Raw genomic sequence first — 22,521 nt, forward strand, 5'->3', positions numbered from 1 at the left:
AGCTAAAAAAAACATACTAAATATTAAAACCCTAAATAAAGGTTGATTTGGTCTGAATTTAGAAGCTCTAGAATAAGAAATAACTTATATGAATCTGGAAAGTCAATCAGTCACTAATCCACACCATAAATCACGCCCAATTAAGCCAGATTAGCCCTCAATAGCTTGGATTAAATTTATTACACCTTCATCTTCCTTTGGGCCAAACTTGGAATGCCCTACATTAGAATCAACCCAAATCTCTTGAATTAGCCCATTAAGTGCTTCTTTGATCTTCTTAGATCTGGCTTTAGTAATAGGCCCAACTGGAACATGCAATGGATCCTTGAATTCTTGTTGATTCTCATCACTTCAGGTCGTGAGTTCACGACTATAGATGCTATGAACAACTCAGTGCTATGGTTGACATGAATGTCTCTGGGTCATGAGCTTAGGGCTTTGTATATTATGAAAATGGTAAGGCCATGGATTATATGAATGACTTTGAGTCGTGAGCTTAGGGGTGTGGTTTACATGATTGACTTGAGGTCGTGACCTTAGGGCTCTAGATGCTATTAAAGCTTAGGGTGGTGTATGACATGAATGACTCCAGCTCATGAGCTCAAGGTTCTAGAATTTATGAACAACTCAAGGTTATGGTTGACATGAACTATTCTAGGTCGTGGCCTCAAGTCCTTAGATGTTATGAACAACTTAGGGTTGTGGATGATATGAGCTACTCCAAGTTGTAAGCTCAAGGTGATGGATGTTATCAACAACTTAATGTTGTGGATGAATGAATGACTCCAAATCATGTGAACTCATGATTCTAGATGTTATCCACACATAAGGATTATGGATGACATGTACGACTTCATGATGTGAGCTTAAGCCTCTAGATACATTGAATGACTCAAGATTGTGGTTGACATAAACGACTCCCAATCATGAGCTCACAGCTCTAAGACCTAAGAATATCTCAGAGTTATGTATGACATGAACGACTCCGAGTAATTGCCATAGAGCTTTAAATCCTATGAAAATCTCAAGGTTGTGGATGACATGAATGACTCTAGGTCATCAACTAAGGGATCTAGGTGCTATGAACAACTTAAGGTTACGGTTGATATGAAAGACTCTAGGTCATGAGTTGAGGGCTCTAGATGCTATGAACAATTCATGGTTATGGATGAGATGAATGACTCTGGGTCATGAGCTTAGGGTTGTACATGCTATGAACATCTCTAGGTTATGGTTAACCTGAATGACTAGAGTCATGAGCTCAAGGATCTAGATGCTACAAATAACCTAGGGGTGTTGTTGAAAGGAATGATTATAGGTCGTGAGCTCAAGGCTCTTGATGGTATGAATAGCTCAAGACTATTAATGACATGAGCTACTCTCGATCATTAGTTTAACGCTTCAGATGTTATGAATAGCTCAAGGTTATGGATGATCTAAGTGACTCAGGATCCCATGTGCTTAGGCCTCTAGATGCTATGAACATGTTGATTACTACTCAAAAAGTGCTATTTTATAGCTTGTAATTAACTCTTTTAAACACTTTTGAGTAGTAGTTATTACCTTTTAACTCAATTAGCATATTAAGGACCTTTGCAATCGTTTCTAATCAAATTTGTGTAAGTTTTGGTGCTTTTGATAGTAATTTGATCACCAAAGCAATCCAAGATTGAGGAGAGTTCTATGGAATCCATGGCAAGGCAATTGGAAGCTCATTTTTATGAAGAACCTAAGCTTGGAAGCTTTATAATCCTTTGCCATAAGCAAATCATGAATGCAAGGAGGGAAAGCAAAGAGAGAAATCTAACATGAAGAATTCAAGAGGACAACAACTATTGGACACTTTTGGAGTACTTTCTAGAGTCAATTTCAAGCATACTATATGTCATTTCGAAGCTCGGGAAGTCAACAATCCAACCCTTCAAATGGTACAAAAATTTGAGTTGAAATAAAGAAGTTATAGCCATTGGAAGCCAATCACATCAAACTGAATGCCAATTTCGCAGGCTGCGAAATCACAAGAGGATGGCTGTGAAATTTCGCAGCCCATCTTGCATGCCTGTGAAATCCTCCTGATTGCTTCCAGATATTTGCGATTGACACTTTTAGATTTTTTCTTTAGATATTTGATGTTTAAATCCCCATTTTCTCATTGTAATCCACCAATCATAGGATTCCTTAGTTATTAAGTAAGAACAAAGGGGTGAATAACCTCATATATATTGTTTTGTAATTTTCATTATAGAGACATCTTGGGAGCATGTTCTCAGAGAAAATTTTTGTATAGTTTTAAAAGGAAGTAAAATACAGAGCTTTGCTCTGCCTTACTTTCTCATTTTGATTGTATTTTTCTTACTAGCCAAACAATCTTTGAGGATGTTTCCTCAGAGAATGAGTGGCTAGACTTTTTGTCTCTTGGAGTTAAGGTAGCCGGGTAAGGTCCTGAATGCAAGAACTGGTAGTTTTGTTATTTCAGCTGTTAATGAAGAGAAAGTGTGACCCGTTAATGGTTTCTATGTTTTTAGTTAACTTAAAACGCCTTTAATTCACCTGGGCCAACACTTGGTAAGGCAAGTGATCTCCATCCATTGAGATGCACTAGTTTACCTCTTACAAGCCTTTGGGAGGTGACTTGAAGGTAGGATTTTCTAGAATTGCCAACACTTGGTAAGCTTTTGGACTCTAAGGAGACATCCATTAGTTATCTCTTGCGAGCTTGAGAAGGGAAATCCAAGGTTAATGATCACCTTGAATGGTAAATGCTAGGTGAGAGGCACGAGCCATTGCAAGTTGCATTGGTGAGAGGGATTTAGTGTTTGAATTCAATAATGGGAAGCATCTGTACAACACCGGTTAGAGAAATAACTATATGTTAATTCTCTAATGCGAGGAAAAGATTCAAGTGACCGAAACTCTATTTTTGTATGAGGAGCCTGACCCCAATGAACCCAAAACTCCAAGAAACGCTTTTCTTTATAAGTAATTCCCATTACTTTATTTTAGTTAGCTTAAAACCAATCCTTTTTAAACCAAAGTCTATGTATTCTTTTGAAGCTAACCTTGAAATGAAAAACCATCAATTCAACTTTAAATTATTATCAGTTGTAATTTGAAAACCCTTCCTAGTGAACGATCCTAGAGCCACTATGCTATACTAGCTGAGGCTATCCTAGCACATGGTGATATAAGTTATAAATTTTGTTGATTACTCCTGTCTGAGGACCAAAATCAAAGGACACCAGCTGGGCACTCAATCAAATGGCGTCATTGCCGGGGAAGGTGCCAACTTCATAGTGATATTATTTCAGAGTACTTGTGATTTTCATCACAAGTTTGGTGATTTTTCTTTCATTTTACTAACTCTTTTAATTGTTTCTTTTACTTGTTCATACTCTAACATATTTTTTAATTTAGTTTTAGTTAATCTTAGTATTTTTGTAGTTTTGTTTTCTTTTGCTTTTCTTTTAGTTATAGTTGATACTAGTTGTGTATGCCAAATTGGATACGAGATAGTGGAGGAAGGCTTGTGAAACGTGAAACACCTCATAACAAGGAATTGGAATTGAGCTTGAATATCATGGAAGCTACACCTGAAGATTAGCATAGTCACCATGGTCACCAGGACAATCCCAATGCTTTCAAATCAATGAGGGACCGCATGTATCCACCTCGTGTGAGTGCACCATCATGTATAGTGCCCCCTACAGAGCAGCTAGTGATCAAACCGCATATTGTTCCACTTCTACCAACTTTCCATGGGATGGAAAGTCATGGAAAGTGAGAATCCCTATGCACATATCAAGGAATTTGAAGATGTTTGTAATACATTCCAAGAAGGAGGAGCTTCAATCGACTTGATGAGACTTAAGCTATTTCCTTTTACTTTAAAGGATAAGGCCAAGGAGTATCCGTACTTGGATTGATTTACAAGCTAAATTCCTCAAGAAATTTTTCCCCACTCATAGAACAAATGGCTTGAAAAGGCGAATTTCAAACTTCTTAGCTAAAGAGAATGAGAAATTCTATGAGTGTTGGGAAAGATACATGGAAGCCATTAATGCTTGTCCTCACCATGGTTTTGATACATGGCTATTGGTGAGTTATTTCTATGATGGGATGTCTTCCTCAATGAAGCAACTCCTCGAGACAATGTGTGGAGGAGATTTCATGAGTAAGAATCTAGAGGAAGCTATGGATTTCTTGAGTTATGTGGCTGAAGCTTCAAGGGGATGGGATGAACCGAACAAAGGAGAAGTGGGGAAGATGAAGTCTCAACCAAATGCTTTCAATGCTAAGGCTGGGATGCACACCTTGAATGAAGATGTTGATATGAAGGCAAAGTTTGCAGCTATGACGAGAAGATTGGAGGAGCTAGAACTGAAAAAGATACATAAAGTACAAGCTGTTGCTGAAACACCAGTGCAAGTCAAGCCATGTCCTATTTGTCAATCTTATGAGCACTTGGTGGAGGAGTGCCCTGCAATTCTAGCTACTAAGGAAATGTTTGGAGAACAAGCAAATGTTATTGGACAATTCAAGCCCAACAACAATGCTTCGTATGGAAATACTTACAACTCAAGTTGGAGGAACCATCCAAATTTTTCTTGGAAGCCAAGAGCACCTCAATATGCACAGCCAACTCAACCATCTCAACAAGCTTCAAATCCTGAACAAGCAATAGTAAATCTAAGCAAGGTTGTGGGAGATTTTGTTGGAGACCAAAAATCCATCAATGCTCAACTCAGTCAAAGAATTGACAGTATAGAGAATACATTGAATAAAGGGATGGATGGGATGCAAAATGACTTATCTCAGAAAATAGATAATCTCCAATACTCAATCTCAAGGCTCACTAACATGAACACAGTGCAAGAGAAGGGTAGATTTCCTTCTCAACCTCACCAAAACCCCAAGGGTATCCATGAAGTGGAAACTCATGAGGGAGAGTCCTCACAGGTGAGAGATGTTAAAGCCTTGATCACTCTAAGGAGTGGCAAAAAGATTGAGCTACCAACACCCAAGCCACATGTTGAAGAGGAAGAAGAAGAAGAGACAGAGAAGAGGGAGGAAATCAAAGAAAAGAAGAAAGATATCAGTGAAAGGAAAGAGGGCCATGATTCAACAGTGAATGCAAATCTGGAGAAAGTGCTTATTAAGGAAGAAATGATGAAGAAACACACACCTCCACCTTTTCCTCAAGCTTTGCATGGGAAAAAGGGGATTAGAAATGCATCAGAAATTCTTGAAGTATTGAGACAAGTGAAAGTCAATATTCCATTGCTAGATATGATTAAACAAGTTCCAACACATGCAAAATTCTTAAAGGACTTGTGTACTATCAAAAGAGGGTTGAATGTGAATAAGAAAGCCTTCTTGACTGAGCAAGTAAGTGCTATCATACAATGCAAGTCTCCTTTGAAGTACAAAGATCCGGGATGTCCTACCATTTCAATCATGATTGGAGGAAAGGAAGTAGAGAAAGCTTTGTTAGACTTGGAAGCAAATGTGAATTTGCTACCATACTCTGTCTACAAGTAATTGGGACTTGGTGAATTGAAGCCAACATCAATCACTCTATCTCTAGCAGATAGATCAATGAAAATTCCAAGGGGGATAATTGAAGATGTCTTAGTTCAAATTGATAATTTCTACTATTCAGTAGACTTTTTTGTTCTTGATACGGACCCCATTGTCAAGGAAGCTAATCATGTTCCTATCATCCTTGGAAGGCCATTCCTTGCTACTTCAAATGCAATTATAAATTATAGGAATGGACTCATGCAACTCACGTTTGGCAACATGACATTGGAGCTCAATATCTTCTATATGTCCAAAAAGCTAATCACTCCGGAAGAAGAAGAAGGTCCAGAAGAGGTATGCATTATTGACACTCTAGTGGAGGAGCACTGTAATCAGAAAATGCAAGACAAATTGAATGAAAGTCTTGGGGATCTTGAAGAAGGGTTGTCTGAACCCTCTGATGTGCTTGCTACCCTACAAGGTTGGAGGAGGAGAGAAGAAATTCTACCTTTGTTCAATAAAGAGGAGGCACAAGAAGCTGCTAAAGAAGAGACCACACAGCTCAATCTGAAGCCTTTGCCCATTGAGTTGAAATACACATACCTATAAGAGAACCAACAATGCCCTGTTGTTATATCTTCATCTTTAACGAGTCCTCAGGATAAGTGTCTTCTTGAAGTTCTCAAGAGGTGTAAGAAAGAAATAGGATGGCAAATATCGGACTTGAAAGGCAATAGTCCTTTGGTTTGTACACATCATATATAAATCGAGGAATAAGCTAAACCAATTTGTCAACCTCAAAGAAGATTGAACCCTCATTTGCAAGAGGTCGTACGAACGGAAGTTCTGAAGCTACTTCAAGCACGTATTATTTACCTCATATCTTATAGCCCTTGGGTAAGTCTTACTCAAGTGGTACCAAAGAAGTCAGGGATTACTGTGGTTCAAAATGAAAGGGGAGAAGAAATTGCTACACGCCTCACTTTAGGTTGGAGGGTGTGCATTGATTATAGAAAATTGAATGCATTGACAAGAAAAGATCATTTTCCATTGCCATTTATCAATGAAGTGTTGGAGAGAGTCTCTGGCCATCCTTTTTATTGTTTCTTGGACGGTTACTCCGGGTATTTTCAAATTGAAATTGATGTTGAAGATCGGGAGAAGACCACTTTCATATGTCCATTTGGAACATATGCCTACAGAAGAATGCCTTTTGGTTTATGTAATGCACCAGCTACATTCCAAAGATGTATGTTAAGTACCTTCAGTGATATGGTAGAGCAAATTATGGAGGTTTTCATGGATGACATCACCATATATGGAGGTACATTTGAAGAATGCTTAATCAACTTGGAAGTGGTTATGAACATATGCATTGAAAAAGACTTGGTGCTCAACTGGGAGAAATGCCATTTTATGGTACATCAAGGAATTGTCCTAGGCCATATCATCTCCGAGAAAGCCATTGAAGTTGATAAAGCAAAGGTGGAACTTATTGTCAAATTACCATCCCCAACAACTGTAGAAGGAGTAAGGCAATTCCTTGGCCATGTAGGGTTCTACAGGAGGTTTATAAAAGATTTCTCTAAGCTTTCAAAGCCTCTTTGTGAACTTTTGGCTAAAGATGATAAGTTTGTATGGGATGAAAGATGTCAAAAGAGTTTTGATCAACTAAATACAACCGCTCCAATAGTGAGGGCTCCCAACTGGCAACTACCTTTTGAAGTGATGTGTGATGTGTGATGCCAGTGACTTTGCTATAGGAGCTGTGCTTGGTCAAAGAGAAGATGGGAAGCCCTATGTGATCTACTATGCAAGCAAGACATTGAACGAAGCTCAAAGGAACTACACAACTATAGAGAAAGAATTGTTGGCTGTAATGTTTGCCTTAGACAAGTTTCGTGCTTATCTAGTAGGGTCTTCCATCATTGTTTTCACTGACCATTCAGCCTTGAAGTATTTATTGACAAAGCAAGATGCAAAAGCAAGGTTGATTAGATGGATTCTTTTACTATAAGAGTTCGACCTCCAAATTAGAGATAATAAAGGAGTGGAAAATGTGGTAGCTGACCACCTTTCAAGGTTGGCTATAGCACACAATTCCCATGTCTTATCTATTAATGATGACTTTCCTGAGGAATCACTTATGTTGCTAGAAAAAACTCCTTGGTATGCTCATATTGCTAACTATCTAGTTACTAGTGAAGTTCCAAGTGAGTGGAAAGCACAAGATAGGAAGCACTTCTTTGCAAAGATTCATGTCCATTATTGGGAAAAGCCTTTTCTTTTCAAGTATTATGCAAATCAAATAATCAGGAAGTGTGTTCCTGAAAAAGAACAACAAGGAATCCTCAGCCATTGCCATGAGAATGCATGTGGAGGCCACTTTGCCTCTCAGAAAACAACCATGAAGGTGTTGCAATCAGGGTTTAGTTGACCATCACTTTTCAAAGATGCCCACACCATGTGTAGGAGCTATGATAGATGCCAAAGGCTCGGGAAGCTAACAAGAAGAAATCAAATGCCTATGAACCCCATTCTAATAATTGATCTCTTTGATGTTTGGGATATTGACTTCATGGGACCTTTCCCAATGTCTTTTGCTAACTCTTATATCTTGGTAGGGGTGGACTATGTTTCTAAATGGGTTGAGGCAATCCCCTGTAAACACAATGATCACAGGGTGGTTCTCAAGTTTATCAAGGAGAACATCTTCTCAAGATTTGGGGTGCCCAAGGCCATAATTAGTGATGGAGGTACTCATTTTTGCAACAGACCTTTTGAAACCCTATTAGCCAAGTATGGAGTGAAGCATAAGGTAGCTACACCTTATCACCCTCAGACTTCCGGTCAAGTTGAGCTATCAAACAGGGAAATCAAGAACATATTGATGAAGGTGGTGAATACGAGCAAAAGAGATTGGTCTATTAAGCTTCATGATTCACTATGGGCATATAGAACAGCTTACAAGACTATTCTTGGCATGTCTCCCTATCGCCTAGTCTATGGCAAAGCATGCCATCTCCCTGTGGAAGTTGAATATAAGGCTTAGTGGGCAATCAAGAAGTTAAACATGGACTTGATCAGAGTAGAGGCAAAGAGGTGCTTAGACCTTAATGAGATGGAGGAATTAAGAAATGATGCTTACATCAATTCCAAAGTTGCAAAACAGAGGAGGAAGAGGTGGCATGATCAATTAATCTCCAACAAAGAATTCCGGAAAGAACAAAGAGTCTTACTATATGACTCAAGGCTCCATATCTTTCCTGGGAAGTTGAAGTCGAGGTGGATAGGCCCTTTCATTATTCACCAAGTGCATCTCAATGGAGTGGTGGAATTACTGAATGCCAACAGCACTGACATTTTTAAAGTCAATGACCATCATCTCAAGCCATTCATTAAGCCATTTAAGCAAGATAAGGAGGAAATCAACCTCCTTGAGCCACAAAATGCCTAATTAGAAAAGGGTTAGATGGACTTGGTTTCACCAAAGTCCATATTTTTTGTTTAATTTTGTTAATTTAAAAGCTTTAGTAATTTTTTTGATTTTAATTTTGGTCTTAAGTTGTGTTATTTATATGTAACTTAATCTTTCTGAATGATCTAATTTAGGAGGAATTGCAAAAGAAAAGAAGGAAGGTCTCAGGAAGCAAAGAGGAGCTCAGGAGCAAGATAAAATTCATGGTATGCGAAATTTCGCAGCCTAAAAGAGGCCCCTACGAAAATGGCCATTGGCTGCAAAATAATTTCGCAGCCCCATAGCCACCCTCTACAAAAAATTTCGTAGCTGCGAAACACCCCCTTAGCACACGAGTGCCATTTCACAGCCCCTATCCCCATTTCGCAGCTGCGAAATGCTCTGTGAAATCCCCAAAGCCTTAAAAATTCCAATTTCGCAGCCATAACCCCATTTCGCAGCTGGTTTCGCAGCTGCGAAACCACCTCTTGGCACAGGAGTGCCATTTCGCAGCCCCCCTCCCTAAAAAATGGGCTGCGAAAACGCCCATCCGATGCGAAATTGACCCTCTACTGTGAAAATGCCTCTCCGCTGTGAAAAATCCAACTGTCCCTTGGCCTCCATTTTTTAAACGTTATAAATTCCAAATTTCATTTTCAAACTGGTCATTTGAACTTCCCTTTGGTGCGAAAGAGGAACCAAGGCAGAGAACTCTTCCATCTGACCCTCATTTAAGCCCAAGCCGCGCACGCATCTTCGGCTACCTTCTGTGAGATAGCCATGGCAAAAACCCGAGGAGCTAAATCCTCATCTCCTTCAAGCCGCCTTAGAGCCCCAAGAAAGACCCCTGTTCAAGGCTCCATACTCAAGTCTCCACAGCCACTGGTCATCCCACCTTCAGTTGAGGACGCATCCTTGAGTCCTCCTTTGAGGCGATATGAGACGAGGAAGTCACCTACCACACCCGGAGCAAGCCCTTCACGAGCCAAAAAGTCAGGTAATCGTCCCCCAAAGAAGAAAGCCAGGGTATCAACACCACTTGAGCCATCAGAGCCACCATTAGAGCAGTTATCAAAGCCTTAGCCAACTCAGCCACCTGCCACAGAGTCTTAGATTCCCTCAAGCATGACTCCTGAGGTGGTTATCAGACATCCTATGGTCACTCAGCCACCCATTAAGGGTAATTTGGATTGCAGGGCTAGGTCATTCCACTCCGAGCTTTGCTTTGATAGAGCTACTTTCAACCTTCAGCCAGAGCTTAGAGATTCCTTCCATCTGTTGCAGAGATACCATATGGAGCATTTGATGACTCCTAGGGATTTCTTCTATCCCCGTGTAGCATTGGATTTTTATCAGTCTATGACTACGCACCACGTCCGGGATCCTACTGTCATCCACTTCACCATTGACGGACGTCATGGTATTCTGGGAGCCAGACACATAGCAGAGGCCCTGTGCATTCCCTACGAGCCAGCCCGTCCAAAGGATTATCTGAGGAATTCTTCTTTGGCCCTCATCATCTCATTATGGCCGTTCTTCTGTACTTTGAAGAGAAGGTCCATAGGAAGAAGCTGCTTAGAGCGGATGCTATTCCACTTCTCTTCCCTAGATTGCAATGTCAGATCTTAGAGCACTTGGGATATCCATCCGAGCCTCAGTTTGAGCGCAGACGCATTTGCTGAGAGATATTCACTCTCGACAAATGGACGAGTATGATAGCATATGGTGCAGAGCCAGAAGCCCCAACTGGACCAAAGCATCCAGAGATTCCATATCCAGAGCAACCAGAGGAGCCACAACCAGTTGAGATACCAGTTGACATGAGAGCACCTACCCCTACAGTGCCCTTTATAGAGCCTATACTAGAGGTTACACCCTCTGCTCTTCCTACTACACCAAAGACTCCGCCTGTTATACCATCTACATCAAAGCCTTCTCCTCCACCTGAGTCTAGGATTGCCATATCCATTTCCGAGTTCAGAGGCCTATGTCACACTTTGCAGACATTGACCACTTCTCATAGCATCCTGACTCAACAAATGATAGCTCTTTGTGCCCATCAGAAGCAGATTATAGCCACCCACACCTAGCATACTGGCATCCTGAGACAGATACAGCACCACCTAGGTATTCTATCGACTCTGGAGCATGCCATTCCTATCCCATCAGAGCCCACAGATTCATCACAGGCCCCTCCTCTCACAGAGCAGATTATGCCCCCTGAGGAGCCGACTACAGGAGAGACAGAGGCATTCATCCTGAGCATTCCAACCTCGATAGCCGAGACATCATCTCCACATGATCCTTCCACAACTATCTGATCATTTGCATAGTTTTCTTTCTGCATTTCCTTATTATAGTAGAACTTGTAATCCCATGCTTTTGATGTTTTATATATTGGGATTGGTTGTATTACTTGTTTTACTTTATAGTGTACTTTCATGAAGCAATACAAATCTATCATTTTTTGAGTACTCTTGGCATTCTTTTATTTTAATTCCTCTACTCATATTTTTTATTGTTTTTGAAACATGTGGTTTCTCCTAGTCTACTTGAACTTCATATCACTTAAGAGCTACCACTTCCTCCCTATAATTTCAATCACTTATGCCATATTGAGGACAATGTTCAGCTTGGTTGGGGGGAGAGTTGAGGAAGGAAGTGTTGTTATTAATGCTAAGTTATTTTGGTAATTTTGTTGCTTTTTGTTTAATTTAAAAAAAAATTAAGTTTTTATTCTACTTTCCATGGTTATTAAGGAAAAATTCTCAAAATGAAATGAGAGAAATTGAATTTTTGTCTTTTTACTTGACTTAGATTTTGTATTATGCTTACTAAAGTTGATGAATTGTTGAAACTTCTATTTAATTCAACCTTAGTTCTTCCACATTAAGCTATTCACACACTGTGCACAATAGGTTCCGATTATAAGATGAAAAACTATTTCCCTCTTGACTTAGGAAAATTTAGACTTGGTACCTTTGACCTCATTTAATATTGTTGGGACACCTAATAAAAGGCCAATGAGCCTTTGGAAAAAGAAAGAAAGAAAAATGTTTGCTTGCCTTGAAACCCGAGCAAGGTCTGAGGGGTATATAGTGAAAATCTTTAAAACCTGGTGCCCTAAGCCTTCATTGGTTGGGAGTCACCGACCTCAATGCTCGTTACAAGGGTGAATAGGTGGAGTTTAACATACTATAGGTGCTTGGGTATTGAAATGCAATCTCAAAAGTCCGGGGTAAAATCCAAGGAGTTAGTGGTTGAAAGATCCTTAAAGCTTGATGCCCTAAACCGTAATTGGTTGGGAGTCATCGATGGACCCCCGTTACATGGACAATTTAGAAAAGAATACCTTTAAGCCTTGTACTCCTACAATGAAAAAAATTGTGAAACAAAAGAGTGTGTTCTTAGCTTATTAAATTTTGTCAGTTTGCTAAGTGTTGAAAAAAGAACTAGGTTGGGATGAGAGATTAGTTCAACATACTATATTCGGAAACTATCAAGTAACACTTAGATTTTTGTGGAAGAGGAAATGATTGTAAAGCTTCAATTTGCATAATGTCTTCTCTTTATGAATTGTGATTAGGTAAAGTATTTGATAACTCTTGTTGAAATTTGAGTTTTATATCTTTAATGTTCCATGTGAGAGTTTGATCATCATGTCACTTAAAATTTTTTGAAGTGATCAGCATGATTTTGTAAAGTATATTACTGTTTATTTTACTTTTTGCTAGTCCCTTCATTGCTAAGGGACTAGCAATATGTCGGTTGAGGGGAGTGATTACTACTCAAAAAGTGTTATTTTATAGCTTGTAATTAACTCTTTTACACACTTTTGAGTAGTAGTTATTACCTTTTAACTCAATTAGCATATTAAGGACCTTTGCAATCGTTTCTAATCAAATTTGTGTAAGTTTTGGTGCTTTTGATAGTAATTTGATCACCAAAGCAATCCAAGATTGAGGAGAGTTCTATGGAATCCATGGCAAGGCAATTGGAAGCTCATTTTTATGAAGAACCTAAGCTTGGAAGCTTTATAATCCTTTGCCATAATCAAATCATGAATGCAAGGAGGGAAAGCAAAAAGAGAAATCTAACATGAAGAATTCAAGAGGACAGCAACTGTTGGACACTTTTGGAGTACTTCCTGGAGTCCATTTCAAGCATACTATATGTTGTTTCGAATCTCGGGAAGTTAGCAATCTAACACTTCAAACAGTGTGCAAATCGGAGTTGAAATGAAGAAGTTAGAGCCATTGGAAGTCAATCACACCAAGTTGAAGGCCAATTTCGCAGGCTGCGAAATCACAAGAGGATGGCTGCAAAATCAGGCTTTGGCTGCGAAATTTCGCAGCCCATCTTGTATGCCTGCGAAATCCTCCTGAATGCTTCCAAATATTTGCGACCGACACTTTTAGATTTTTTCTTTAGATATTTGATGTTTAAATCCCCATTTTCTCCTTATAATCCACCAATCATAGGATTCCTTAGTTATTAAGTAAGAACAAAGGGGTGAATAACCTCATATATATTGTTTTGTAATTTTCATTACAGAGACATCTCGGGAGCTTGTTCTCAGAGACAATTTTTGTATAGTTTTAAAAGGAAGTAAAATACAGAGCTTTGCTCTGCCTTACCTTCTCGTTTTGATTGTATTTTTCTTACTAGTCAAATAATCTCTGAGGATGTTTCCTCATAGAATGAGTGGCTAGAATTTTTGTCTCTTAGAGTTAAGGTAGCTGGGTAAGGTCCCGAATGCAAGAACTGGTAGTTTTGTTGTTTCAGCTGTTAATGAAGAGAAAGTGTGACCCGTTAATGGTTTCAATGTTTTTAGTTAACTTAAAACGCCTTTAATTCACCTGGGCTAACACTTGGTAAGGCAAGTGATCTCCGTTCATTGAGATGCACTAGTTTACCTCTTGCGAGCCTTTGGGAGGTGACTTGAAGGTAGGATTTTCTAGAATTGCCAACACTTGCTAAGCTTTTGGACTCTAAGGAGACATCCATTAGTTATCTTTTGTGAGCTTGAGAAGGGAAGTCCAAGGTTAATGATCATCTTGAATGGTGAATGTTAGGTGAGAGGCACGAGCCATTGCAAAATGTATCAGTGAGAGGAATTTAGTGTTTGAATCCATAAAAGGGAAGCATCTGTACAACACCGATTAAAGAAATAACCATATGTTAATTCTCTAATGCGAGGAAAAGATTCAAGTGATCAGAGCTTTGTTTTTGCATGAGGTGGCTGATCCCAGTGATCCTAAAACTCCAAGAAATGTTTTTCTTTATAAGTAATTCCCATTACTTTCTTTTTAGTTAGCTTAAAACCAATCTTTTTCAACCAGAGTTTATGTTTTCTTTTAAAGCTAACCTTGGAATGAAAAACCATCAATTCAATTTTAAATTAATGTCAATAGTAAGTTGAAAACCCTTCCCAATGAACGATCCTAGAGCCACTATGCTATATTAGCTAAGGCTATCCTAGTGCATGGTGATATAGGTTATAAATTTTGTTGATTACTCCTGTCTGAGGACCAAACTCAAGGTACACCAGCTAGGCATGCAATCACATGTCAATGGTGTAGTTGGTATGAACGATTCTTAGTTGTGATCCCATGGCTCTAAATAAAATGAATAGTTCAGGGTTGTGGATGACATTGACAACTCCAGGTCATGAGCTCAAGGCTTTAGATGCTATGAAAAGCTCAAGGTTGTGGTTGACATGAACAACTCCAAGTCCTATGCTCAGGATTATATATGTTATAAACAACTCAATTCTATGGTTGACATGAATGTCTTTGAGTCATTATCTTAGGGTTTTATATGTTATGAAAATGATAAGGTTATGGATGACATAAATGACTCTAAGTCGTGAGCTCAGGGCTCTAAATGCTATGAATAGCTTAAGGGTGTGGTTGACTTGGTCGAGTTAAGGTCATGAGCTTAGGGCTATAGATTCTATTAAAATATCAGGGTTGTGGATGACATGAATGACTCTGAATCATGAGCTTACGGCTCTAGAATCTATGAACAACTCAAGGTTATGGTTGACATGAACAACTTAAGGTTATGGATGATATGAGCTACTCTAAGTTGTCAGCTCAGGGTGATGGATGCTATCAACAGCTTAACATTGTGGATGAAATGAATGACTCTAGATCCTATGAGCTCATGTCTCTAGATATTATGCACATGTAAAGGTTGTGGATAGCATGAATGATTTTACGTCATGAGCACAAGGATGTGGATGAGATGAACGACTTCAAGTCATGAGCTCAAGGCTCTAGATATGTTAAACAACTCAGGGTTTTGGTTGACATGAATGACCCTTACACATGAGTTCAGGGCTCTAGATGTTATGAATAACTTAGGGCTATGAAAAACATGAGCTACTCTAGGTCATGAGCTTAGGGCTTCGAATGCTATGATCAGCTTAGCGTTATGGATGATTGTAGACCCCCATTTTGGGAGTCATTTTTGCAGCTGATTCTTGACAAGTGTCACCATCTTGCATGGCCACGTGTCACTCCCGGATTAGTCAATATGGGATCAAAATAGTGGAATTGATGGACCAATCAGAGGTTGACACGTGTAAAGGGGATTTTGCAAGCCGTTGTCTTGAGGAGCGTCTTCTGTTATTAGTGGCGTGGTGGAGGCAGGCAGCTGCAGGAGAGAGAGGTGGTGTGGTCTGGCCGTTAGAGGATACCTTTTTTTCTGCCAGCTGCATGGTAGTGGGGGCAGAGGTTGTTGCTGCATAGAGGGGTGTAGGGGCAAATCAGGTAGGGGAGATCAGCCTAGAAGAGGAAGGAGACAGAAAGCTTTTGAGGGGAGGAGCTTTTGTTTGGTGGTTTTGGGGGAAGAGAAGGGAGATTCCTGGAGCTGCAGAGGGGAGAAGGCTGTGACAGAGAGTTTTTTTTTTTTTGGGTGCGAAGGACGGTAGCAGGCTGGTGAGAGTGAGAGAGTTTGAGAGAGAAAGGGGACTGGAGAGCATTCTCTCTAGAGAGAGACACGAAAGCTAAGAAAGGGACTTTCTGCTGAGAGCTTGAGGAGGAGGAGAGGGGCTTGAGATGAGAAAGGAGCTTAGAAGGGGAGGATACGAGTGGAGAGTAAGAAAGAGAGAGTGTTGTATTTGGAGAGTATAGGTAGCCCGGTTGTTTCATTAGTTTCTGGGATTTTAAAGGGGAACTTGAGGTGTTTGTAGCTGAACAGAGCTTTACCGGAAAAGGGTTCTCTCAGGTATGAATGCAGGTGATTTCTTGTTTGGTTTGGATTCTCATTACTCCTCTGCATTTCCTGTTGATATCTGGATATTTGTTGGTTTGTTTGGGGTGGATATTGGAGGCCACCGGTTTGCTTGTTGAAACATAATCTTGCCTACATGTTTATCACTGTTAATCTTAGTATGTTTTGCTCCTATTGTGAAAATGGTCATAGTTGCATTTGATGCTATTTTTCTCACCTAAATCAGAGAAGGTTCACGGATAACTCATGATGTGAAGCCTTCTTTGAGGACCTTTTTACTGGTTTTCTTCTATGCTCTGTTTTATGCATTTCTTTTCATGGTTGAGGCCACCTCTGTTTTTGGATCTCGTTCGATATATGGGCTTGTGAGAGAGGAGATTTGGATCTTTGGTGTTTTCATTGGAGATAGTTGATGGGAATAGATCCTGGTTTGACATCGTTATGGGGCATTGGATTATCCATGGGTATGGCTAACAACACTCAGACGACGATTAAACCTTTCGCATTTTTAGCCTTTCTGTTTGCTCTGGGTCAGGTTGCAGAGGTGGTTAATGGTATCATCACTAAGCAGGGTGGAAAGCGTATTGTTTCAGTGCGTCTTGGGGGCGATGACCAATGCATTGAGGATGACTTCGCTGCATGACGTGAGTTGTTGTGGCTTGGGTAGGATCATTTGCTTCGGGATGAGGATGATGCAACAACTATTCATACCCCTTATGCAGTTGCTGTGTTAGAATATGGAGTTGCATTTCATGATCCCAAGGGTGCATCAATGCAGGATAGGAGTTGGGATAACACAAGCTGTCATACTGTTCATGATGCTCAACATCCATGCAGAGCTCATATGGCTGTGAGGAAGAAGCTTCATATCCCTGTCATCTCATGGAGGCATTTCCATCATCAAGCTCACATTCATAACCATTCATCTCACTAACTCAATTGCCATACCCATTTCATACAACCCACTCCACCATGCCACCTTTTCTTTCTCATCACCACCCTCATATACTCTTTCTCTTTCTAGTTTTTCATACCCATTTCTCACCGCCCACTTCATTCGTCTATCTCTCCATACCATATGTTTTTTATACCCAGCTTTCTATTAAATTCCATCAAACATAGCCACCCCATGCATATCTTCTTCATACCTATATCTTCACCCTCAAGCCCATTGTTCATACCCATCATCACTTCATTTCCCCACTCCTCTATACCCACTTGCGCATCCATGCTTTCTCATTACGTACCTCTCATGTCCATTGAAGTTTCTGGCGCTAGTAACTGAGAGGACAGCTAGGGAGGGTGAGTCCCTTCCAGACCGCGATCAGGATTTGAAACCTCGCTTTCATTCTTCTCGGTTTCATGGGTCAGATAATGCGGAAGATGATGATGATGATACAGTCAGCATTTGGAATTTATGGGAATGCAGTGCAGCTGGGCTAGATGTTCTCTCAAATGTGTTTGGAAATGAGATTCTTTCAACAATGATGTCAATAGTGCAGGCTAAGTTATCAACTATTAATGATGAGGCTTTGAAAGAAAGAGAAGCTGGTCTATGAGGATTCTGGTGTGTTTTACTTATATGAAAATGGTTTTAATGGGCGTGGATATTGTGATGAAGAGTCCCATTAGGCTTCATGCAGAAAAGACTTGGTGGATTTCAGGTCCATGCAGATTCTATAGAACACACAGTCAGGGTGTTTTTGTGTACATCGTGAGTTCTCTGCTGCCTTTGCAAGGTTTCTCTCACAATCCAAGAGCTCTCTAGGTTGAGATTTTCTGAGAAAAACAGGGTTTCATATGGTCCGGATTCCCTACAACAATTTCTTTTGCACATGCTGGTAGATATGTTTCCTTAATTTAGTAAAGGCTATACACGAGAGCCATGCAAAAGGACAACACTACCAGCGTCCTACCAATACCTATTGCATGGGTTCGGCCGCGTAAACGTTCAAATGAGGTTCCTCCAAAAGCTAGCAAAGCAAATGGAAACCATCTACTTGTTGATGATAGGAACAAATATAGGTCCATGCGGACCCGGGCACACTCAACGGTCTGGATGATTGGGGGAATTTGTATTAATCATATACATGGGTCATTTCTACATTTGGTGCATACGTGGTTGGAAAAGAAGATGCTTTTGGGATTGTTTTGGTTCAGCAGTGATGGGTGTGCGGCTTAAATCCCCAAGCTACAACTGATGAGACTGCCTTCAAGATACCGGAATGTTCATATTGATAAGCTGTCCAAAATTGAAACAATGCTCATCACATAAGCTCGCTCAGAACGGAGAATTATACTGGAAGCAAATTTCTGACTTCTCATAACTTGGGTGGATTAGATTATCCACATCAGGGAACCCCGGCCCCATACTACAATCCCGTCTATGGAGTGCCGTCAATGGAGACCCACACCATGCTTGTGTGCTGTTGCTATCTTCCCCAGTTGGAATCCATATGGTGGCACGTTCGAGACTTCAAATATCGACATCCCACTTGAAGTGTTGCTTTCATGGCAGAGAATGTTCTTTGCATGGAAAAACATCATCAGCGTCTGGCTCTCTTCTACCTCAATGAGTCACAGCCCGGGTATTAAATACTTCTAGTAATATGCAACGGGGATCAAATGATAGCATAGTGAACATGCTAGGCATTGGGAACATTTCGAGGGAGACATCATCTTCTCAAGGACACGCAGAATATGATCCCATTTTGGTAAACGTGTCAATTGGTCCAGCTGCTGCCAGGATCATCAGCATGAATCAGACAGATTGTTTGTGGTAGATTTGAGCAACTTGACGTGTCCGCCAAGTTTAAACATAGGAACATCCACTATGATGTGTCATTGAAGTTCCATGGCATAAATGCTCCTGAAGGTTAATTTGCAGAGAGTATGAGTAGCACGCAGAAGGAGAATGCATTAGTAGCTGGTTTGGTATACTCACCTGTTGGAGAGAATGTGGGCTGGAGGCTTTCAACTACTTTTCCTCCCTGCCATGCCACGGTTTTGTTGGAAAGTTATGATCGCTTTCTTGAGTTTGTGCATAGGAGTAAGGTGGTGGCCCCCTCCGCTAGAAAATGGAGTGACTGGTTCGAAGGGTCAAATATTGGCTTCTCTCAGTATAATCCAGCAGAAGTGTTCCTCTAGGATGGGTCCAGATGGGAATTCTCTATGCGTGGCCACTTTAGCATGGCCACCCTCATGGCCATGTCACTTGAGTTGCAATGTGAAAATGAGGAGTTTGGGGGCGCCCTGGGGTCATCTCTTACCACACCAAGTGCATGCATGAAGACTCGTGTAACTTCCGGCCATATAGTTGCCCATGCCATGGATGGGAGTGCTCCGTTGTTGGGGATATTCCATCCCGTGTTTCTCACTTGACAGATTATCACGAGCTACAGAGACCACCAAAGTCCGTGGCGATGAAGAAGATCCATGAGCTGTTGAAGGAGGAGATTGGGATGGCGACAGCACGGATGTTCGTGTATCTCGCTGATCTGAGAAGTCATAAGTGAGGCCTTCGGGGCAGTGGTGGTTCACGGTGAGGAGACATAGGGGATATTTTTCAGGATTGTGGTTGATGGGTATTTTGGGGAGTGTGTCTCTCAAAAGCAACCTTCAGATGAAGAAAAAGGGTCAGGGGTCATTGACTAAGCTCAGGTGATTATGGCGAGCATAGTGGCAGTGGCAGCGAACTTGAGGCCACGTGTTATCGCCCACTTCTTCCTCCATTAATTTTTAATATATTATTAATAATTCCTCCGTTTTTTTTCTTTTTAATAATGCTAAATTTCCAAACTCTTCATTCATGTTCTGTTTTCTAAATTATTTCCTCACCTTCCTAGTTCTCAAGTATTTATTTATTTACTTATTTTTTAATTCTTGTTTTCTTAAATAATTTTCCAATTCCTAAGTCTTTCAAACAATTTTTACTTTTCAATTTCTCATCCTTAGATTCATTTTTTTTCGATCCTAAAATTCTCGTTTTCCATGTAGTCTCCTGATTCTAGTTTTCTTTTTAATCTTCCAAATTTCCTTCTTATTTATTTGTTTATTTTTAATTTTCATCTTTAGGTTTCTTCTTTAGAATCACCCGAGGGTCCCATTTGTTAATAAGACTTTGCCGCCATTTTCTTTTCTGGCGAGCAATCTTCACATCTCCTCTGTTTTTTTTTTAAAATGTTTTTTTAAATAAGCATGAATTTATTTTTCGTAATTTCAAATAATGGAATTTATGGAATTAATTCATGCAAAAATAAACGGGCTTTGGTGGGGGCCCTACATATTGACTGATTTAATTGCCATGCATGATTGATGTTATTCTGCTCTATGACATGCTCAAAATTATTTCTTAATTGTGCACTAACCTCATTTTTATGATAGCGCATTGATCGTTCGTGGCCCAGGTACACATCCACTCGCATCCTAGTCATTTTCTTTACATGTTTTGATTCTCATATGTGCATGATTCGTCCTAGGTATTCATTGATTTGCTCATCAATTGCCACGCCAGTTTCATTTTATTAGTAGAGACCCGTCTTTAGGGACTTAGAGGGGTGCTACGGTCTTTACCGTACCTTCCCGATAAGTAACCTGACCCTCGAACCCGATCCGGTTTTTCACAGACCGCCTTTTCCAAAATAAGGAGTCACACTTAGGGTTTTTCTTTCTTATTTTGTTTACCCTTTAAAAATAAAACAAAAATAAGTGGCGACTCCAAGTCATTTTTCAAACAATCAATAAAAATCAATTTTTCAAATAAAAATCGAGCTCGCCTTCGAGTGGGAAATGCATGAGCCGAAATGCGGGGTCCACAATGATATTAATGAATCGAGATCTCTTAAGGTTAGGGCCTTAGATGCTATGAACAACTTAAGGCTATAATTGACATGAAAAACTACAGGTCGTGAGATCAGGGCTCTAGATGCTATGAAAAGCTATGGGTTTTGGATGACAGGAATGACTTTGAATCGTGAGTTGAGGGCTCTAAATGAGATGAACAACTCATGGCTATGGTTGAAATGAATAACTTCATATCATGAGCTTAGGGCTCTAGATGCTATGAACAACTCCAAGTTATAGTTGACACAAACGAGTCTAACTCCTGAGCTCAGGGCTTTAGATGCTATGAACAAGTGAGGGCTATGCATGACATGAACAACTTTGGGTTATGAGCTCAAGGCTCTAAGTATTATGACCGGCTCAAGGCTATGGTACACATGAATAACTCCAGGTTATACGCTTAGGGCCCTGGATGGTATCAAAAGCTCAAGGTTGTAGATGACATAAACGATTTCATGTCGTGAGCTTAGGGTTTAGGATGCTATGAATAGCTAAAGGCTGTGGATGATGTGAATGGCTCCAGGTTGTGAGCTTAAGGCTATGGATGCAACCAAAATCTTAAGGCTATGGATGACATGAATGACTTAGGTCATGAGTGACTTTAGGTTATGAGCTTAGGGATGTAGATGCTATGAACAACTCAGGTCAGTAGTCAACATGAACGACTTTAGGTTGTGAGATGAGGGCTTTAGCTGCTATGAAAAGCTCAAGGGTGTGGATGACATGAACGACCCGGGATGTGAGCTAAGGGATATAGATGCTATGAACAACTCAAGGCTATGGATGACATGAATGACTTTAGGTCTTGAGATTAGGGTTCTTCGTGCTATGAACAGTTCAGGGAGTTCGATGACATAGATGACTTCGAGTTGTCGACCTAGGGCTCTAGATTTTTTGAATAACTCAAGGCTGTAGATGACATGAATGACTACAAGTCGTGAACTCAGGACTCTACATGGTATGAAAAACTCAAGGTTGGGAATGGCATGAACAACTCCGGGTCATGAGCTCCGGGCTTTAGATGCTATGAATAACGTAGGGTAGTGGTTGACATGCATGACTTTGGGTCGTGAGCTAAGCACTCTAGATGTTATGAACAACTCACGCTTTTGGTTGACATGAATGACTTTAGGTTGTTGGATTAAGGCTTTATATGATATAAATGACTTCGTGTCATGAGCTTAAGGTTCTAAATGTTATGAACAACTCAGGGTTATGGATGTCATGAAAGACTTGGAGTCATGGGCTAAAGTCTTTAGATGTTAGGAAAAGCTTAGGGCTTTGGATGATATGAATGACTTCGGGTCATGAGCTTAGGGATTTTGACACAATGAACAACTTAAAGCAGTAGTCAACATGAATGACTTTGGGTCGTCAACTTCTAGCTCTAGATACTATGAAAATCTCAAGACTATGGATGACATGAATGACTCCAGGTCATAAGATAAGGGCTTTAAATGTTG

The 22,521-nt window shown here is 40.2% G+C and overlaps 1 protein-coding gene across 1 annotated transcript in view; it reads right to left on the bottom strand.

Annotated features, from left to right (window-relative positions):
* Positions 1-10,946, bottom strand: part of LOC117921850 (anti-sigma-I factor RsgI2-like) — a 23,856-nt gene extending 12,910 nt beyond the window's left edge. Inside the window, exon 1 of the mRNA XM_034839805.1 lies at positions 10,649-10,946. Within this exon, the coding sequence (XP_034695696.1) occupies positions 10,649-10,946 (298 nt within the window). The remainder of the gene's footprint in view (positions 1-10,648) is intronic.
* Positions 10,947-22,521: the final 11,575 nt, after the last annotated feature.

The sequence above is a fragment of the Vitis riparia genome, chromosome 9, assembly GCF_004353265.1.
Source record: "Vitis riparia cultivar Riparia Gloire de Montpellier isolate 1030 chromosome 9, EGFV_Vit.rip_1.0, whole genome shotgun sequence".
NCBI classification, from domain to species: Eukaryota; Viridiplantae; Streptophyta; class Magnoliopsida; order Vitales; family Vitaceae; genus Vitis; species Vitis riparia.